Here is a 22014-nt window from a genome sequence, read left to right as displayed (position 1 = left end):
TGGTCTACCACTGATTGTTGCAACCCAGCTATCAATAGCCAGTTGTTGAATAAGGGGAAAACTGGTATCCCTAACCTCGGAAAGTGAGCGACAACCACCCCCATCCCTTTTGTAACACCAATTGGGTACTTGCAAGGTCGATAGGGCAAACTGAAAACGCTCCTGGCTCACCTTGAACCGCATGTAATGTCTGTGGGGCTTCAGGACGGGTACATGAAAGTATGCATCCTACAGGTCCAAGGACACCATTCAGACACCGTGATCCAGGACAGATAGACCTTGGGGCAGTGTGAGCATTTTGAATTTGCTCTTTCGTAGGAAGGCATTTGGAGGGTGTAGATCTAAAATAGGATGAAGGTCTCCGTCCTTCGGCAAGAGGAAATAGCGGGAATAAAACCACTTCCTAGTTCCAAAGCTGCCACCCTCTCTATTGCTCCTGAATAGGTGCTCTTCTGAAAGCCACTTTGATGTGGGAGGAAGCTGTGGTAGGTCGGAAAGAAACAGCTGAAAAATGGGTCCTCTACGTTGTCCAACAGGGTTTTGCACTCCTGTGATGGGCGGCCAACAACTGAGGAAATTAATGATCCTGCCTCCCAAAGCATTGAGATGCGCTACCAAAGGCAAACAAATGTTGCTTGGGGGCTGATGTCAGAGGGGAAGTGAACTGTGAAAAAAAGTGCCCCTGGTGACCTGAATGATGTCTGCTTGATCCCTGTCCCCAGCTAGAGATTGTGGTGAATATTTTAGTGGTGGTGGTGGAGAGATTTGGCATTGTCTATATGCCAACTGTAACTGATGAGAAAACTGTATGGCAGGGGTGAAGAGGCAAGAAACGTGCTGTCGCTCTCCTTTCCTTTAAGCGTCCAAGGGCAGAATCAGCCTTTTCTCAAAAGACACAGGGCCCATCAAAAGGCATTTCCATTAGGAATGACTGCACATCTCTAGAAAAGCCAGTTGACTGCAACCAAGCAAGGATATGGAACATAACACTTTCACCCACTGCTCGGCCCAAACAATCAATAGTATCCAGGCCAGCCCATATTGCATAATTGGCTGCATCCTAGCCATCTTCAATGATTTGAGCCAAAGACGCCCAAAGCTCCTCCGGGACCACTGGCAAGATCTAAATGACCATGTCTCAGAATACCTGTATATAGTGGCAGAATTACATGTATATAGTAAGTGGAATGCATTGACTGACCTCAATGCCAAGTGGGCCGAAGAGAACATTTGTTTCCCATAAGCCTCAACCAATTTTGACTCCCTGTCTGGTAGAGCTGTAGGAAATGCATTAGGATTTAATATGCCAGTGGGTGCCCAGACCACCAAAATCTTGCACATGGAATGCTGTGTAAGAAAATGCAACTGGACAGGTGGTGCTCTGTAGCGTCTGGTAATATCCCTGTTCACAGGTGGTTAACAGCAAGGCTAAGCCTAAGTGACCATAAGCAAGTCAGTCAAGTGGAAGTTAGGCCTCACATAAGGCAGATCCCAGGGTTTAAAACCTCAGTAGGGACATTTTGTCTTGACTTCAACAGAAGGCAGCTGTAGGTCCAGGACCTCAGCAGCTTGCCTAAACACTATGGCAACTGAAGCACTCTCTTCCTTGGGAGATCCAAGAGGCGAAATCAACAGTTTATCAGGGGAAGTACCAGGCCAATTGGTTTCCTGTATGTCCGTCAGCAAGGGATCAATCTCTGGCGCCATCAAGGTTGGGACCAGCATAGATGAAGTAGGAACTAGTGCAACTCTTGGAGCTGAAATGGAAGTCTGCACCAAAGTTGGTGTGGAACCGGAAGTGGATACCAGGCGCTCAGACAGCACAGAGGCTGGATCCTCTGGCAATAATCTGTTTAGGGATCCCTAAGGATCCTTGGATCCTGAAGGCATGTCCACGACAGCCAGAGGATGGGCAAAAACACAAAACATGGCCTCTGTAATGGCTTTGATCTGCTGGAGTGTTGCACAGGAAATTCAGACGCTGCAGGACCAGTTGTGGAATCAGCTCCTCAATCGGAGATCACACCTTGATGCCCTTCAGATTTGTCTCTGGACAGAGTGGCGGTATGGAGTTGAATCCCACTTCAACTTCTTATGCTTCTTCTTGGACTTCAACAACGGAAAAGATCTATCAGGATAACTGCCTCGAGAGCAGAAAAGGTCCATGCCCTCGACTTGGATTTGGAGAGGGGCTTATGTGAGGTCTGTGACTTCTTTAGGTGTTCGGCAACATACAGTTCTGTTTAACGTGCCCAGGATCGCCTTTGGGTACTTGGGGCACATTCTTCACACAACATAGAATAGTGCTCCAAGCCCCAACACCAAAGGCACCAAAAGTTCCACCTCCCGTCTGTCCTACACAGACATCCGTTTTTCAGTCACTGCGCAGATTGAACCCATTTTGTTTTCAGTGGGGATAACGTTACCTTGCACACTGGAAAACAATTTGGAAAAAACTGTCACATGTTAAAAAGGTGACATTGGGGCCCAGGAGTGGTGCTTTTATGGGTCTCCACTTGGTCACTCTTGGGCAGAATAGGGTCAATGGAGAGCCGCAAAAGGCCATCTAGCGGTGTGTGGGTGCACTGCTGTGAAAATGTCCAGATCAAGTCTAGTGCCTGGGGAGTACTCGAATAGTGATAAATCTGTGGTTAGAAATGTCCTTAGAAACAATTTTACCAAATAGTGCTTTTATTTAAAATTTACACTTTAAACATGTTTTTCACAGGATTTACACTGGGTCCACTGAAAGGTGCAACACCCCACTGTTGAATTATTCAACCACAACACTTCACAATTCAATAGCAGGGATTTTCAGATCCCGAAGAAGCCTGTGGTAAAAAAAATAAAAAAAATAAAAAAAAGAACGTATGTCAAATGTCAGCATCCTGATTACCTGTCATTCACTAATAATGACATTGTACTGGGTGCCAATCTCACATCTCATGTCCCACAAATAATGCTCCTGCAGATCCAGTCCCCATTACCATTCTTTCTCATCACATCCCAGGTTTCTAATGTCTGCTCATGTATCTATGCGAGGTCTCAGGCCTCAACTAAATACTCCAATAAACCTTGCCTCTATCAAAGCCCCAGTGCCAGCTTCATCAATTGTTCCGCAAATGCACTGCTCCAAAAATTCCATAGCTTCTAGCCTAACAGCATGTGTCACAAGAGAGGGAAATACATGTATATAGGCTCATAGATTTGGTGTCCTTGAGTGGTACATAAAGTTCACAGCTGCAGATTGTTCACCATGTTAATCACAGATTAATGAAACATGGTCAGCAGTGAAGGACTGCAGGTCATGTTTGCTGAATTTGACTGGTATAGCGCTAAATGAGGCAGTCTGCAACTTCAAGCTATGAGACATTTCTGGTGTACTGAACATATGCATGAACCAAGGTTTGTAGTCTTGGCCTAGGAGCTGGGTTGTATACATGAGTAGTACAGACATTTTATGGCCAAAAGGTCGTACACGCTTTGCACAATACAAATTCACTTGAAATGGCAGAGAGTAGAAAGAAACAAGGTGTGATGAGTGAATCAAACTTGTGTGTACACCACCCCCACCCTAACTTCCGCTCAAATAAATAAGAAAGGAAAGGTCTGAATGACTACAGAAAAATGAAGGAAGGAATGTTTAAGTGGACTGCTGTCTATTGAGAGTGTGCTTACAGCTTGAAAGTTTAAACTCGCAGGCAGTCATTTCTTTTACCTATTGTTGGACTAGATGTGTTTTAAGGGATTTCTTGAAAAAGAGGATCCCTGGATCTCCACATAGTATAAAGTTTCAAATGTTATGAAATTAAGAGGAAGATTCCATACTGAAGTGGTGACGATAAGTAACATTTACTAATGTTGGAATTCCTTCTACCCAATGTCTATGTCGGTCCGAGGTCGTTGAATCTTTCTTGATACTACAGCGCATAGAAAACAACCTACTTCCCCCCAATGTTTAAAGCTTGGCGAACATTTGAATACATGATTTTAGGAGAAGGGGTAGTAGCTTGGATACTTTACATTTTGAAGCGGAACGTTTAGCTATATCTTTGGGTTGCCCTTCTGAGATAAGACCAACTACACAGCTAAAAGGTTTTTACCATCAGCACACCTAACATATCTAATTATTTCAATCCTAGATGATTAGATGAAATTTAGAAGTAGATTTGTTTATTCTGGTAGGATGTGTGACAACCGTTAAATTCGGCTGACCTGGAGGTGCAGATTGCATGTTTAGGATATGCATGTGCTCAGGAGGTAATATGTTAAACAATATGCTGTAGGTTAAATAACCATTGCTGATGGCTGTATATAACATACAGGAGAGGTTCAGTCCAGTTTCCTGACTCAGACTGAAAAGAAGAACTACAACTGGAGTGCAGGAGTTGTGGATTCATGCATTGCCATCTCATGTCATCAACCATAGGTTTCCACTGACAAGTGGCCAGTTCAGGCAAGAATGCCACTTGGTACAAGGCAATAAGCTAAAAGCTAAAAATATAATGAGGGCATGACTTCTGTCTGCAGTTCAGAAACAAAGGTTTCCCATCAAGAGTGATGATGAATTAAGCTTTGCGACAGAAAGCAGTGAATAGGTTAAAATAAAAAAGCAACTTTTGTTGTAGCACATGTCCATGAAAGATTCCTTTAATTCAAACACTGCTACAAAAACACTTTATTTACAAAGTGTTAACAGACACCATTAATGCAGCCTCATTTCAGCTGTACAAAGAAGGCAGTGGATCTTTCAACTTCATGGAAAGAAACTACAACACATGTATATTCTTGTGCATCGATGTTTTCTTACCAGTTGCCTGTTTGCTTTCAGTACCTGACAGCATGCACAGCATAAAGGAGCAAGAAAAGAAAAAAGTAGAACCAAAAGATCAAGGAGACGTACATCAGAAAGAAGTTCAGTATTGCCAAACAAGCATTTTGTGCAGATGTAAAACACGTGTTACAGTTTGAGAGACACAAATTGATCAGCCATGTAGAGATAACTATACCCTCCAAAAAGTTAGTCATTTCAATAAAAGCAATTAGGAGAAGATGCTATAAGTGTGTTACATTTAATTTTCTACATTTATGCTTGTGTTTCATCCCACTCAATGCTGATGAACCTCCAAGAGGATATTATGATGATGATTCTGCATAGTCAACTCAGAAAAATGAACAACGCAAGCAACAACTTTATTTTCAAATTATCATTCCATAAGGAGGTCCTCAGGGCCTCGAGGTGTTGGTATATGCAAAAAAAAGAATACACACACATAACAAGTCCCTTGTCATATTTCTAAGATTTACTGCTACTTGTTCCGTTCACGTTTGGCCTCAAATATGATATGAATCTCCTGTTACGTCTGAAGACAATTCAAATCACATGAATGTATATGCAGGAATATGAAAAAATTAGATCAACTACTTTATAAAGTCATCCGATTTCTTGACCACATGTACTGGGACATACAAGATGCATGGGTGGAGAACAAAGCACAACAGATATTATGTTAATAAAAAGGACGAATGGATGGACAACCATGGGAAGGCATGAAAAATCATGAAGGAGTGGGGAGAGATTGCCAGCTAATCTGGAGAAAAACTAAAGCAGATCCAGTACCAGTGATAGAAGAGGACGGTGTTTTGATGGGAGAAAACAATTTACTCCCAGGTCATGCTGGTTCTCATACTCACTAATTCTCCACTTCACTGAGGATCAAGGAAACACTCGACAGAACAAAAAAGGTCAACTGGTCCTAATTAAACTATGCTCTATCCATGAGAGGCTATGTGCATGGATTAATAAATACCGAATCAGACATAATACAGCCACTGACAGTGGCAGGTCAGACCTCAAAATTTAGTTGAGCTTTTTTTTTGTGTGTATGCAATTAAGTCACTTAGGATTTTAGAAGAATTTTCAGAGAAAAGATCATGTTTTCACTTCTGAATTCCCCACTTATTGTTTTTTCTTCATCTTTTATCTTTACAGCGGTACTCATCTCTCACCTCCCTGGCCCAAGAACAACTTGCAGTCACATTTCTTTAAAATTCCCCTCTCAGTCTTGCAGGGAGAAACCAAACATATCTCCCATTTTAATTTCTTCGAACAGACGCATGTGCACTTTCGCACTAGGACAATACTGCTTCCCCCATCCCTGAAAGACAGACGAGTCTGATGGTCTCTGCACAGCTATCTGGTTCTTTTACTTCTGGCTTGTATCTGCTCCAGTGGTCTTGCATAACATGGCTTCCAAGCCCAGAGTGCTAACCCTAGTCTGCATGCCTAATGCAGTGGTATGATGCCCCATTGGTTATCTGTGCCCCTCCTACCTGTTCCAGTTTGACTGCTACTGGCGGGCAAATATCCAGTGGGGCGGTAGCTGTGGTGAACTGATTCCATACAGTCATTATCAACTATTGAACCTACTCTGGCACCACCCTTTCCCATAATCTTTTTACTTGTAGCAACCTCCCTCTTATTGCTTTCCACTTGCTGAACTTTGCAATTTCCATTGATAAATTCCTACCTGCTCAACTCACCATTGCTAAGCCCTACCCTCTTTCAAATCAGAGTTTGTCCATATGCTGCATATTTTCATCAATAAAAGACCAATTTTAAAGTTGATCAGCCCCTTACTGCTTCTGCTCGATTGACTGGATAAGCTCTATAATTAATGCAAAAGTTTTATTAACTGAAAAAAAACAAAAAAAAACAAAATATATGGATTAAAGACAGATGACAAGTACAACACAGATCTTTAGAGACAATCAGCTGTACAAATAGGTGTTACACTTTGTAAGCTAAAGAATTGAAAAAGCACAATCTACAATCATAAGTGTCCTTTACTGCAGTGCGGATGGTTAACTTTGGACATGGACTCCATATACGGGGACATAAAAAGTTGAATATCTCTCCTACTAACACTGTTGCAAGAGGATGCAAGAGGCAACATCATGCTGCGACCTAGCTTTGCACTGCCATGTGTTGAACAATTTTTGCCTGCAACTGAGCCAAAATATGTAGATTGAGGGCTTTGAAAGAGGTATATTTTCTAATTTAATCTTGAAAAAACAAAAAAGAAGCAAAGGAGGAACTGGTGTCGTCAGTGTCAGAAGGCGCCTTTATGGCCCAGTTTCATCACTGTTGGCTGATACCCATATTGAGCTGATAATTAAATTGCAGCTGCACAACAGGATGCCAGTGATGAAGAATTGGTAGAAATAGCTTCTAGATCAAGTCTGAGAACTGGGAAGGATTCCTAATTAGACCTTCAGAACAGAATATACTTTAGAAATGGTTAAATGAGCATGAGGTCAAGATCACGACTTAGATCGACAGGGGCAGAGGAATTGTTTATTTCTTTTAGGAAACCATTAGGGCAGGGTTCATCAGACTTTGGTGTGGTGGAAGCAGTGGGCATAGACATACAAGGTACTTACCTTTGGTAATTAAATATCTGGTAGAGACATATTCTAGTTGCAGATTCCTTACCTTTGAATTTCCCATGGCGTCAGACTAGATCCGGAGATTTTTCTTCAAGCAGTACCTCTGCGTGCCATCAGTTTATGTCGGTCGACTCCGCAGGTGTTGTGCTCGCCGTGATGTTGCGGTCGTATATAAGCCCCGCCAGGGCGCACTGACGTCAGTTTATTTTTACGACTTTCCACACCAGTAGCACGGAGCCATGAAGAATACAGAGTGGTGCGCCAAAACTAGGGCCCTTAAGGGAAAGCTCCTGTCCCTAGAAATTATTTTGCAGTGCGGGGAGGATGGGCGGGTCGGTAAAGAATCTGCACCTAGAATATGTCTCTACCAGATATTTTGTTACCGAGGTAAGTAACTTGTGCATCTAATAGAGACTTCTAGTTGCAGATTCCTTAAGTTTGAATAGATACCCGAGCAATACCATCCCCGGTGGTGGGCTGCGAACCAAGATCACAAAAAAAGTCCTGCAGGACCAAACGGCCAAAGTAGCCAACCCTTTGGACCTGATTGTCTAGCAGTGGTGTTTGGTAAAAGTGTGCACAGATGCCCATGTTGCTGCCTGACAGATATCGTGGACCAGAACACCCCGTGCTAGCGCTGTGGTAGCAGCGTTACCTCTGGTGGAGTGAGCTCACAAATCTTTGGGAGGTTGCTTTTTAGCCATAGCGTAGCACATATTGATGCATAGAAGTACCCATCGTGAAATGGACCTCTTCTGCATCGGCTTCCCTTTCTTTGCACCCACATATCCCACAAAGTGTTGATCGTCCACCCTGAAGTCTATGGTACGATCAAGATAGAACGCCAATGCTCTTCTTGGGTCCAACCGGTGGAGTCTCATGAGAGGGATGTGGGGGTGCATAAAAAATAATTAAGGTGATGAACTGTCCAACATGAAAGGATGTCACCACCTTAGGTAGAAAAGAAATCCTCGTGCGAAGCACCACTTTGTCAGGATGTATGGCAAGAAAAGGAGGCTTACATGGCAGAGCCTGGAGTTGATTAACTCTGCGGGCAGAAGTAATAGCAACTAAAAAGACAGTCTTTTTTAGTTAAGAGCCATAAAGGACAGTTGTGAAGCGGTTCAAACGGGTTACACATAAGGTATGTTAAGACCAGGTTGAGATCCCATTGGGCCATGATGAATGGGATAGGAGGAAAGAGATGTGTGAGGCCTTTAAGAAACCTTCCAACTAAGGGAGATTTAAATAAGGAAGGCTGATCTGGTAACCTCAAGACAGCAGAGATAGCAGAGATATCCCTTAAGAGTGCCCAAGTCGGAACCCTGCCGAGCAAGGGAAAGAATAAAGAGAAGAAAAGAACTTGAGAAAGAGGATCAGATAGAGGATCGACAGATGTCGATGCACCATGCCACAAATTTCTTCCATACAGGCATATACAGTTTTGGTTGACGGACGCCTGGCTGCCAAGATAACGTCACAGACTTCGGGTGGTAGGTCAAAAGACGTCAACCGTCGCAGCTCAATCTCCACATATGAAGCTGCAGAGTTGACAGGCTCGGGTGGAGGACCCTCCCCTGCTGCAGCGACAGGAGATCCTCCCGAAGGGGCAGACTGATCAGAGAAACTATGGCCATGTTCAAGAGCTCAGGATACCAGACTCTTAATGCTCAGTCTGGAGCAAACATTATTACTTCGGCCTGGTCTTGCCTGATCTTCCTCAGAACTTTGCGCAGAAGTGGTATAGGCGGAAAGGCGTACAGGAGGCCTGAATTCCACTCATGATGAAGTGTCGCCGAGCGAGTGCCGCTTTGGAAACTTCATCCCACAAAACAGCTGAAATTGTGCGTTCTCTATGGAGGCGAACAAGTCTAACCAAGGTTCTCCCCACCGCAGGAAGAGACCATGTGCCACCTCCGGATGGAGATGCCATTCGTGATCGATCACGCATCGTCGGCTGAGTTAGTCTGCTCTGGCATTCAAGGAGCCTGCCAGGTGTTGAACCACCAGGGAAATGCCCTGATGTTCCAGCCAAGCCCAGAAGAGAAGGGCATCTTGACAAAGGGTCCACGACCCCACTTCACCTTGTTTGTTGCAATACCACATGGCGGTGGTGTTGTCTGTGAACACCGGCACTGCTTTCCCCATGAGGGAGGGAAGAAATGCTTTCAATGCTAGTCGAATCGCTTAGAGCTCCAGATGATTGATATGGAGCCCAGTTTCTGTCCGAGACCAGATGCCTCTGATCTCCGCTGCTCCCATGTGGCCACCCCATCCCAGGAGTGACGCATCTGTCACAACTAAGATCTGGTTTGGAAAAGGAGAGGATCTGTCCTTGACACAATCCCGATTCGTTAACCACCACTGCAGGTCTCTCGCAGTTCCTTCCGAGATCTGGACCTTGTCGGAGAGATTCCCCTGATGCTGCGCTTACTGGAACTTCAGGTTCCACTGCAGAGCCCGCATATGCCATCTGGCATTTTGAACCAGCAAGATGCAGGAGGCCATGAGGCCCAGCAGTTTCAATTATTCTCACCAAAATCCGGGACAGAGGCTGAAACATCGGTATCATAGCCAGAATATCCTGGACTCGCTTTTCGGGAGGATATGCCTGAAACTGCACTTTATCCAGAACAGCTCCAATGAAAGGGAGCGTCTGAGAAGGGAGTCAGGTGTGACTTTGGAACGTTGATAGTGAACCCCAGCGAATGCAAAAGGTTTGCCGTAGTTGGGAGGTGGGAGAAATACTGTCTGGGGCGAGTCCGCCTTCAACAGCCAATCATCGAGGTAGGGGAAGATTGGGACCCTTAACCTGCATAGATGAGCTGCCACCACTACCATCACTTTCGTGAACATCGGAGGGGCACTGGTAAGGCCAAAGGGGAGCACGGTAAACTGAAAGTGCTCATGACCCACCACGAATCATAGGTAACGTCTGTGGTCTGGTAGGATGGGAAAGTGGAAGTATGTGTCTTGCAAGTCCAACCATACCATCCAGCCTCCGGGATCCAGGGCAGATAGGACCTGAGCCACTGTCAACATCTTGAACTTTTCCTTTTTTAGGAAGAGATTGAGGGACCGAAGATCTAATATAGGCCGAAGATCTTTGTCTTTTTCCGGAACCAGAAAGTAGCGAGAATAGCAACCACCGCCTACTTCTGGCAACGGAACCCTCTCTATGGTTCCTTTGGCCAAAAGGGCTTGGACTTCCTTGTGAAGAAGCGCCGTATGATCCTCCGATATCCGAATGTATGAAGGTGGCATGGCTGGAGATGTCTCGAAGAGGAGGGAGTAGCTTCTTCGGACAATTTGGAGGACCCACATGTCTGAGGTAATGGATTGCCATTGGGGCAGATGATGTCGTATCCTACCACCCACAGGCTCCTGATGTACCCGAGGACTAGGAAGGTTTGAGGGGGCGGGGATGGACTGGGTGACCTGCTGGCTCCTGATCCTCAGGGGCGTGGGATCCCTCGCAGCCGCGCAGGGGCTGTACAGCGTGCGCAGGTTGGTGGCCAGGGAGATAGGACACGGTTGGGTGCCCCTTCTGTAGCCACAAAAGGGGCAAAAGGCGGACTGCTGGGGTCTAGGTGCGGGTGCGAGACCAAGGGACCGGGCCGTGGCTCAGGAATCCTGAAAGCGCTCGAGTGCTGAGTCCCCCTTGTCTCCGACAAGGCGTCTGCCATCAAAGAGCATGTCCATCAAGGATTGCTGCACACCCCCTGAAAAGCCAGATGTTCTCAGCCAGGCGTGGGGTCTCAATGCCACAGTCGATGCAACCGATCTGCCCAGAGAGTCGGTCGTATACAGTCCACAACGAATCATAAACTTCGCTGCATCCCTCCCATCTGTTAAGTCTTGGGAAAGGACAGTCCGGGCCTCCTCCGGAACTGCAGGCAGCACTTGTGCGACCGTATCCCAGAGAGTATGGGAATAGCGGCCGAAAAGGCCTGCAGTGTTCACGGACCGCAGCGCTAGACTGTTGGAAGAAAACAACTTATTCCCCAAATTATCCCGTTTTTTTGATTCCCTATCCGGTGGTGCGCAGAGAATGCACCAGATAAGAAGCCTGGATGACAAGGCACTCAGGCGTGGGGTGTCGGGTGAGGAATTTCGGGTCTGACGGCACAGTCCGATTGCGGCGGGCTATCGTCCGATTCACAGGAGCCCCTGTGCCGGGTCTGGACCAAGTACCCAAAAGAACATCTGTCAGTGCTTCATTAACGGGTATAAGGGGCTCTGAAGAGGAAGACCCCGGCTGAAGCACGTTGGTAAGGATATTAGGCCTAACATCCACAGAAGGTAACTCTGGGTCCAGGACCTCAGCTGCCCTTTCTCAACACCATGGAATAAGAAGCACCCTCCTCCGTAGCCACGCTGGGAGGAGAGAGCATACCAGTGTCAGGGGAGGCGTCTAGACCACTGGCATCACCCAAATCCTACACCCAGTCCATTTGGGGGGTCAAGCTGGTATTCTAAAGGGTCCAGCGTCCCCTCCATACTCTCCCACAAAAATAAGGGTCTGGATCAACCCTGGGCCCAGGAAAACCCATAGAGAACATAATTGGCGTTGAGCGATGTCGTTCCGGGAATGGATCGTCGTGTATAAGGATGGGATCAACATCAATTGTGGGCCCAACCGACATCGGGAGCGCCGACGTCGGGACGGATCCGCAGGGGTGCTCCGGAGCCGATGACTTTGAAACCTAGGGAACCCCAACCGACTCACCTGTGCCCAAAGGCGTTGAAGGTGGGTCAAACTGCCCAAAAATGAGGCGCATGGCCTCGTAAAATTCTTTACGTTGGGCAGGGGTGGCTCTGGCTCCCGGGAAGTCGGGGAAGCGTGGAGCTGATCACGATCAAGGCTCCGTTGACAGAGGCCTGGAGCGTCGATGCTGCCTTCCTGTGCCGTACCATCCGATCGACGAGGTGAAGTCGAAGAACGCTTGTTCTTCTTCAACTTATTCTTTTTGTGACCTGAATGTCACGATGACTTGGAGGACGAGGAGTGGTGGTGACTCCTTGGCCGGTCTCAAGACCATCCTCTCGAACAAGACCCTGAGCGCCGCAGAGTTGTGTCGGGCTGCCATGAGCTTTAGGGACCACTCCCTCAAAGCTTGCGGGTTTCATGGCCCGACACTGAGCACGACTTCGGGTCGTAATCACGCTCCAGGCACCAAAGAGACACGAGGTGCAGATCCGTCACTGACATAGTTCGGTGACAGGAGTCGCAGGGCTTGAATCCGGTTGTGCGGGACATCCCTCGACGCATCCACAAACTCCTCAAAAACTTAGACAAAAGTTCTTAGCAGTGGAAGAACACAAGGGTATTGAACGTCATAAGCCTCCGTGACTCAAACCTTTTATTACAAATAAGTACTTTGGAAGTGAACAATACTTTTGTGAATAAAATAAATTAAAACAAATCCCTAGAGTTACTGCATTCAAGGATTTGTGAGATTCCCTTCCTCAGGATATTAGGCAGAACTACTGACCTCCTTTTTAGGGTCGAGCCTGCGTTGCATGCGCTCGCGCATGCGTATCGCAGCGAGACGCTTTAGTTCTTAGAAAAGGGCTCGGAGCCCTGTTGACGTCACGCCAGTGTGTTTCATTGGGTCGTGGACTTGCCTAGTAAAATCTGCTTGCTTTCATTAGTGGAAGGCATGCACACGTCATGCCTTTTCTGGTGGCTAGCCCTCCTCGAGCACAGCGACCAAGTACAGAAAACATGCAAGGCTCGCTGTTTTCTGTCGGATCGTGGACTACTTTTTCTCTATTTTCCTAGCGCGATTTCGCTTGGCAGAAGTCGAGCGCTTTACACAGTTAATTTCACTTCTTCGGGTTACTTACATAAAAGCACTTTTGCCGATAGATGAAAAGTCAGGTTAGGAGTTTACAACGCGATCAGCTCTAACATGAGCAAACGCAAGACCTGTTGCATTGCAAATGCTTGTTAGTTATGCGACCACCTATGTTTATGGGTGCCTACCACTTTAGATGTTCTAATGGTGAGGGAAATGACCTAAACCCCGGGATTCACGAAACAACAAAGGACATTAAGGACCATAACATTGACAGAACTTTCATACACCCAAATGGAAAGGCCTGTTGGAATGTTCTTTCATACTTTTCCTGCACGGGGCTAATTAAATACTGCTCACACGGTAAATTTACAGACGACTGTTGGCCCTGCACAACATTAGTCCATAATACTAGAAACAATTTATGAGGGATTACCACCCACACATGTGAAAGCACAAGCAGGTAAAAATGATGAACACTGTAGCCAACAAAGAGGTAGAACAACAGTGTAAGATTCAACTACAGCATTAACTGTATAATGACATGATTCTAAAAAAAATCTAAGAACAGTGTCATTTAAGTAAAATGCTTTTATAACAACACTGATTTAGAAGATTCCATTATATTAATATTGGGCCAACAAATTATCATCAAAACTGACAGCACGAAATAGGTTTGTATCACTGTGAGGAAAGGAATGAAAATTCTTAGTGCAAGAACATACTAACTGCTTTACTCCACAACAAGCCGGCTTAAGGAATAGCTGCTGACTATAATACCGCGACAGAAAGTATAGTCTAAACATTAACAGACAGAGATGCATATTTTGGCACGGCTTAATAAAGTTTTTCAAACCAAAGGGTACAATTCTATCTACAAATCTTAAGGTGGCAAAGAAAAACTATGAACTGCTTACGCTATTCGTCAAACTGAAAGATCTCTCTGCAAGAGCGACAAAGAAAATCATCTCTGGCCCTTAATGACAAACTGAGTCAATTTTTCACATCAATGATTAGGAACAACAGGAAGAGGATCAAGATCCATGATCCTAAATGGATCCTATTTTCTCTGTACCGTAAAGGCGGGCTTCTCTAAATACACTGTAGATCCTGCCCCACAAAAACTTAAGGTAACTCCTAGAGTAAGGCTACCCCTGCAATGTCATCAATGTACTCAAATCAAAGTTACTAGAGCGTTCTTTAATCTCTAGTGCTTCAACCACTTCTAAAAGGCTAAGACAGGTCTCGTTGAGTATCACTCAGCACTTGATGTTTTGAAATACTAATGACCATCCATAAGAAGCCCAGATAACTCCAGTTGCTGCACAATTCCTGAATGTCTCAATAGAATGTTATCAGCAAACGTCAAATATCCTTTGGAGTTCATAAAATGAAATAGGGATGGGCTGTATATGTGCAACATCCAACTCTCTGGGCACTTAAACTAATACAATCAACTGAAAACTTAACCCTGATAGTCCTTTAGCTAAATCCTTCCAGTCGTATCCACAGGTTAGCTGCACCTATAACATGATATGCAGCATCTGAGGAACATAAGTAGAAAAATCAATCTGAATACATAAAATAACTTTTACTGTGCAGGAGACGAGCAGTGCAAAATGGATCCCATAAGGGCCTTGTTCATTTAGCCACAAACTGGCACAAATTAACATTATGCTAATTTATGCAGAATTTTCTGTTGAATTATTTTGTTATATACTTAAACATTTCGAACCTTTCAGCATGCATCATTGTTCTTAAATCATACAGCTCTCACAGTTTCAATGCCTAAAGGAAGACCAATTGGGTGTTCATGGATTAAGCAACAAAACTATGCTTACTTTTAATTCTTAAACATCATGAGCCTACACACTCCTTCTGTAAAAGCACTGAAGATGTTTGTCATACTCAATGACCAGAACTTCACCAATATTATCATTTTGAGAATAATGAATAGGCATGTCAAATGTATATGCTCAAGTGACTGCATTATTCACTTAATAAATGGAAGTGCAAGATTAATGAAAATCAGTTGGATTGTCTTATCTAACTGTATAAACTGCAATATAATAATTTTTGCTTGTGCAAATTATTTTCCCAAGCTGAAAATCACAGTAGTATATTTTCAACTCAAATAGATTAATAGTTAGTTATTAAATATATAATTTGTCAGTGTTATTATTAGGAATGCGATCACCAAGTACTTTATACTTTACTAAAATGCTAAAGAACCAGGGATTTGTAGAAAGGTTATGCCACAGATTATTGCCTGAATATGTCACTATGTTGCATACCATTAACCATTATTTCATTTTATTAACACATGAATGTGTTTAAAATTATCACAGGATCAAATTCCTAAATTACCTCTCCATGATCCTTGCTGAAAATATTTTGATAGACTGAAGAATTGTTAACTGTGAGATTTCAAATATGGAGCTCACCTGGCCATTACCCATTAGAGATGTATCTTCTCCCATCAAGAAATATGAACCGTAAAAGAAAACCAAGGCATGACTGAATCCCAAAAGAGTCCAGTAGAGAAATGGCTTAAAGCCAAGAAGAGCATTTTTACTAATATCCCTGTGGAAACAAAACAGTTTTTACAATTAAATATGTGCTGTCTTCCTAAAAAATATTTTTCAAAAGTTGTTCATTCTAACAGGTAACATGTTAATATATTTTTGCATATTTTACTCCGCTCAATGCAAACAATATTATCAACCTATCTGATGATGACGCCTCACTTTTGGCCATTTTTTCACAAAAAAATAAAAAATTACTTACCTGTAGTAACGTTTCTTAGAAGAGGCAACACACAATGAAGTATTCTCAGGTGTCAGTCTGATTCTCTAAAACATACTTTAAAAGGCTCTAGTAGGTGACAGTGCTGCTCCAGTTGCAGAACCAACAAGGTGTCACCAGATGTCACAACACTGATTCATAAATATGCTATGAAACAATCATGATGTCTTGTTTTTGTATGCCACAGTGCATAGGAGCAAGACACAAAGATTGAGAAACATGTTTTAAAAAATTGTTACGGAAAAAAAGATGCTGATCAGTGCTTTGACAGGGAAGGGTGGCTGATGTCTGCAAATTGGCAAGTGGAGTATCCATGTGAAGAAAAATGTTACTAACCAGTGACAATCTTTTTATAATTAGAAGTGACACAGACTGACATGTTCAGTTTACTGCTTCCACCTGATGGTGGGTGCACATGTTTGTTTTGTTCAAACCCCTTTTTGATCTCAAGATCCCTTAGCCAACCATGCGTCAAAACAAAAACTCCACCTCAGAAGGGTTTTCGACTGGGTTGAGTAATTTTAATGGAGCAAAGTGAATATACACAGATCAAATGTGCTGTGGGTTGTGAAGGAGGGAGGGTGCATGTGGCTATACATATCTTGGGAAAAATATCTTGGATTACGGTTTGCTTCTGGGGAGGGATGCTAGTAGGCTTGTATGGGCAAAGAGGGAGGGTGTACCTGATGACAGTACCAAAGCTATTAACAGATTGCTACAAGGCAAGCAAAATGTTGTGCTTGGTGCATGTGTGGCAGTATAGGCACATGCTCTGACAGACCGCAAAGCTGTATCTCCCACAAGCAGTGACTATGGAGCGGAGGATGCACAAGTTTGGAATAATCTTCTTAAAACAGTTTGGCCAACCAAGGACGCCATGAGACTGAAGTGAAGTGTTCATCCTGGCCATAATTTGATGTTAGTGACTTTAAAGGTCAGTGATTGGGGAATTTCAGTTAGGGGGGAATCAAACACTTATTAATCTGACAATGAACATTTTTCATGTCACAATTTAAAGCACACTTGAACAAAAGGAGTCATGTTTTAAGATCCATAAGGAAAGTTTTTTTCTATTTCCACTACATAACAACTGGGAAATTGTTCTCAGTTTAAACATGGTACATAGTTGTTCACAATCTTAAAACCTCTTGTCATATATGAGGAGGAAGTAATACATTGCAACTTGTAAGGGGGAAGGGGGAAGGGGAACTGAATTACCAAATGCTTGATAACCCAAGCATTTTCAAGTAATCACAGGGCACCTCATGTTAGTGGTTATAATGCACATGTTCCCTGGGTCCATAATTGAAAATATTTCCCTTACAAACTTTCAAACCTAAGCCAATAAAGAACAAATAGCGTAACAACTCAGAAAGACAACTTTAAAATAAGTGTGAACATGCAAATCTACAAAGCGAACAACTATACCCAATAAACAATGTAAAGAAAGTTTTTAGTAAAATTATGACACTGATTAAACACCCCACCATCATAGGTTTACATGACATACTTACTGATAGAGAACAGGTTTGCTCTGCAATACATGAGGATGCACATGCTGTTCAAACAGACTATACATCAGGATGGGTAACGAGGTGAAACAAATGTTGTATAAAGTCAGGTACACACTGTCATACAAGGTCTGTAAAAAAAATATATATATATTGTTACTCTTTTCAAAAATGAAATTAGCAGTTTTCTTTCAACTACGGGCACATTTGCTTGCAAGAAATTAGGTAATGTTATTATTCACATGTCCCATACTTTAAATATATTATAATACTCATGAAAATACCAAAGAGTAGTGTTATCTGTTGAATCCGTTTTAAGATCATGCAATGATGTAAACTGTGTATTCTTAAGATATCTTTATTTAAATTGGAATAACGTGGTATCCAACATGAACTATGTGGACATAATTTATCAATGTGTCCTACAAATTTATTGTAGTTAATGGGTTAAGCAGGGGACTTCAGAATTCATGCAGGTAAGTAAAGATGATGGCATTGTCCGCTTACATGGAGTCAACATCACTATCTTACACTGGGAAAGATTAGGTCAGTGATCTGACCTATAATATGGTTAGTCTCTCTTACCTCCTGGAAAAAGTCCATGTTAGCTAGAAAATAGTAGATGGTTGCAGCTTGGCCCTTTTAGGAGGGGTAAGTGAGGAAGAGGTTAAATCACAAATTAAAATCCCCCAATACAATTAACTGAATAGACGGCTTGGTTGCCAATCAGTTTCATACAACCACGTGGGATGGAACCCCTAGAAGCAGGAAGGTGGCAGACAGAAAGGGAGGAAGAGAGGTAGTGAGGCAAAGTGAACTGCTGAAGAACTAACATTTCCTCAGGACAATTCCCTTCCTTCTCGCTCCTGGAAAAGGTCAGGTGGAATCTAGTCATAAAAATCCATCTTCTGTATACATCTGCAATATCAGTCCCTGAGGCTGTATATAACTATGTTTCTGTTAAAAAGCACACCTTACACTCCCTCAGCATAATAAATAATTCAACCCTCTGTTTTAGCAGAGATCCTCTATTGAGTAAGGCAGCCTTGATGGATGGTTTGTAAGCATCCTGTATATCTGCACTACTAAAAGGGAGGAACATACTCGGACAATATTACATAACTTAGAGACTTTATTTAACATCTGTGTAAGAAAGTTAGAAGAGTACAACAGATGGAGTAGAACAGCTAATTCTGCAAGGTCCCCAGCAAGCGCATGCATTCTCTCTGCTTAAAGAACTTGAGCACTATGTGGTTTGCTGGGGATAAACACGAGATAGCAATGTATTTGAAAATGCACTAAGAACGGTCTGAATATTTTGTAGAGAAATCTATATGTCTATATGTTACTTTGTTTGTTGAGAAACCAAGGTCATGAAAATGCTGGTTGATTCTTCTGAGTTTTCATTTTAGTGTTTCTCAATACATGTTTATATTCAAATTGCCTGAATAGGGCTATTACTGGAAATCAGTCCACTCCATTAGGTGAGCTCTATCCAGAAATGGGAACTGCTGACCTGAGACTACCATGCCCCTTGGAGCAGGCTTTTTTTTTAGCTTTGCTATCCCCATTTTACCCAGACATCTGGGAGAATGGGATTGTGAGAGTGATGCTAACCCACCTGGAATCCTGAGAACAAACCATATGGTACTGTTCTGATTTCCGGACAGAGATTGCAGTATCTGCCTTGTTTACTCTTTCTAGTTACTCATTTGTCCATTTACAAAATGAGTACATCTAACAAGTGGCTCATCCCTATCCAAGGCCGGCAATTCAGGATGGAACCACTACATCTTAGTCAACACCATGCTCCATAAGAAACCCCAAAACAAAAGGCATCAGCTAGGAAAGACTGTCCTTAAAGCTTAATTGAGGTCAATGTCTTTCTTGTAACATTATGTTATTTCAGATTTGCTCATCTCTAGGAAGTAACACAAAGAATGATAACGTTGAAGACAAGTTTGACTGAAATTGAATCGGTGTTAGGTATCCTGTGATGGTTAAAAGAGCCAGAAGATGCCACTTTTTCACCAGGGTGGCTACTTAATTTAGTCTACAGTGATTCGCATTCAGTATAGCCATTAGGAGTAAGAAGCCTACTGTCTGTAAAGACGACAGTTTGAAATGGGAAAAAATGTAACTGAAGAGTAAACTTTATGTTTGTATGGATCCCATAAAAGTCATCATTTCAATGATCTCCCATTTCCACGTGTCACATTAACAAACACCAGGCATCTTGCGCCCAGTAGCCTGTAGACATACTACCATATTTATAATAGACAAACACAGCCATTTGTTTAATTTGGAGGAATTTAAAGTGAAGAAACAAGCTTCACAAAACATTAAGATGTAATTGGCTAAATTGAAAGTGGGAAAAAAACATTAAGGTCCTGATTTACAGTTTGGCGGAGAGAGATACTCTGTCACAAACATAACTAATACCCGGCCGCTGTATTACAATTCCATTATAGCCTATGGAACTTGTAATACAGTGGACAGGATAACAGTCACGTTTGTGACGAAGTAACCCATCTGCCAATATCTAAATCAGGCCCTAAGACTTAATGTTTCATAGAAATAATTTTCTTCACTTTAAATTTCTCCTATTAAAAAAAAAAAAAAAAAAAAAAAAAGAACTGAATATTTTTCAGTTATAAATTTGACACAGCGTCTACTGGCCAGTGGGAACTAGAGGCCTGCTGTTTGTAAATGCAACACTTTGAAATGGGAAGAAATTGAAATGAGTCAACTTTATCATTAAGGTAACTTTTCATTTTAATTTTCCCCCATTTAAAAGAACTCCGAAACATCATTTTGTTCCTACCCTCCAAAACTGAGTTGACAAGGACTTTTAGTTAAGCGTTAAATACCTCAATGCTTCAGTTCTTCACCTCTGTGCACCAGTCTGGGTCATAAATCTGACTTCGCACAGCACATTATCAGGCTGGCTGTGCTATCTGCAGCCTGATGATAATGTAAAATAAACACAGACTTCCCTTAACTTTAAAGGGAAATGTGACCAGATGCTTATTTAAACATGAACTCAAGGCTGCAAGCTACTCTGAAGGTGTCTGCGAGCTACTGGTAGATCACGATCGACTGGCTGGAGGCACCTGCTCTAGGGTCTCAAGACTGCATACATACAGCTATATCCGGCATGTCAAGGACTAGACTTTATTGTATAGGCTGTGATAAGCTTCTCTATTTCCTCTTCCCAATTTGGTTGCCTCATTATTTCATATTTAGATTTCAGGAGTACTTTTATTTACTGGAAACTTTGCTCACTCTTACTTGAAAGAAAAAGGGATTGTAGGCGATCAACGTCTGTACAGGGTTTTTGTTTTTTAAATAGTTTTGTATAGGTTGGTTCCACCCATTCTGATGGAGACATTCATTAATGAAATTACTTTTTAACACCATTTTATGTTAACAGCATAACTCAGTGCCTTATGTTTTGCGTTCATCAACTCTGATGAGATACCACACGTTATCATGTTTGGTGGAATTTATAGCAATCTCCCAAAACCTCTGCAAGATTTATGCCATCTGTTTCCTTGCATCCCTCAAATGTCTGACCCATATAAACAGCATGTTTCCGATGTTGTAAACAATATCATTATTACATGCAGTGACATTGTGAAACAATCTCATTTTGTAAATTTAGCCATCTCTTTGGCTACCAGACCATTTCTTTAGTCTGTACATCAAGCCTCCTGGAACATCAGTCACAAATGCAAGATTCATAAGATTCCGAATGGCAATAGCCACCATTGCACAAGCACAACTTGCATTAGGTTCAAACAAAAGGGGCACAGATTACTTTTTAATCAGGTAATGCAGACCAGTTTAGAACAGTGAAAGCATCATTAAAGAAATATTCAAAGTTATCAATAGAAGGATGAAAATTGACCCATTTCCCGGCATTAATACTTCTAAGATGAAGTAATTTGTGGCACTCTCAGATCATGACTTGTGGTGCTCTTTCAGTAGAGACGTCCCCAGTATTGTCACCTTAGTGTCATGGTTAATCACAGGTGGTCGCCGGCACTCCTATCCACCTCAAGTCCTAAGTGTATTGGCAGCCACTTCCACTCCTTGCTGAAAAATGGTCTCTCAGGATGCCGTTCGCACTAGCATGACAGGGGTTATGTTGCCCAGTGTTGTGTCTGTCACATGTATGCTGCCAAGCTGTCATCCCCGCCCCAGCACAATCAATCCTATCCCCATCTGGTCACTGAAAAGGTTGTGAACATATGCCCTATCTCAATGCCAAGCTACAGCAGGATTCAAGGATCGACTGCAGTTTTCAAAGATGCCACAGTCTATAAAAGCCACACTGAGGGGTATAACCAGGTGTTGATGAGAGGAAGCCCTTTTGCTCTTCTCTTCACAGGTTTTCCTGTGGTTCGGCTCTGCTCTTCATCTGTGAGCCTGGCTCTCCAGTCCAG

General features: G+C 43.0%; 1 protein-coding gene across 3 annotated transcripts in view; it reads right to left on the bottom strand.

The window, feature by feature from the left end:
• Window positions 1–22014, bottom strand: part of ATP11B (ATPase phospholipid transporting 11B (putative)) — a 456703-nt gene that overhangs the window by 117970 nt on the left and 316719 nt on the right. For all 3 annotated transcript variants that reach the window (XM_069213099.1, XM_069213101.1, XM_069213100.1), the window contains exons 24-25: window positions 17570–17697; window positions 15695–15833 (exon numbers count right to left, since the gene is read on the bottom strand). In XM_069213099.1, coding sequence (XP_069069200.1) covers window positions 15695–15833; window positions 17570–17697 — 267 coding nt within the window. The remainder of the gene's footprint in view (window positions 1–15694; window positions 15834–17569; window positions 17698–22014) is intronic.

This window comes from Pleurodeles waltl, chromosome 11 (assembly GCF_031143425.1).
Source record: "Pleurodeles waltl isolate 20211129_DDA chromosome 11, aPleWal1.hap1.20221129, whole genome shotgun sequence".
Classification (NCBI taxonomy): Eukaryota; Metazoa; Chordata; class Amphibia; order Caudata; family Salamandridae; genus Pleurodeles; species Pleurodeles waltl.
The sequence above is the reverse complement of the archived record's forward strand: the minus strand, read 5'-3'. Positions and strand labels throughout refer to the sequence as shown.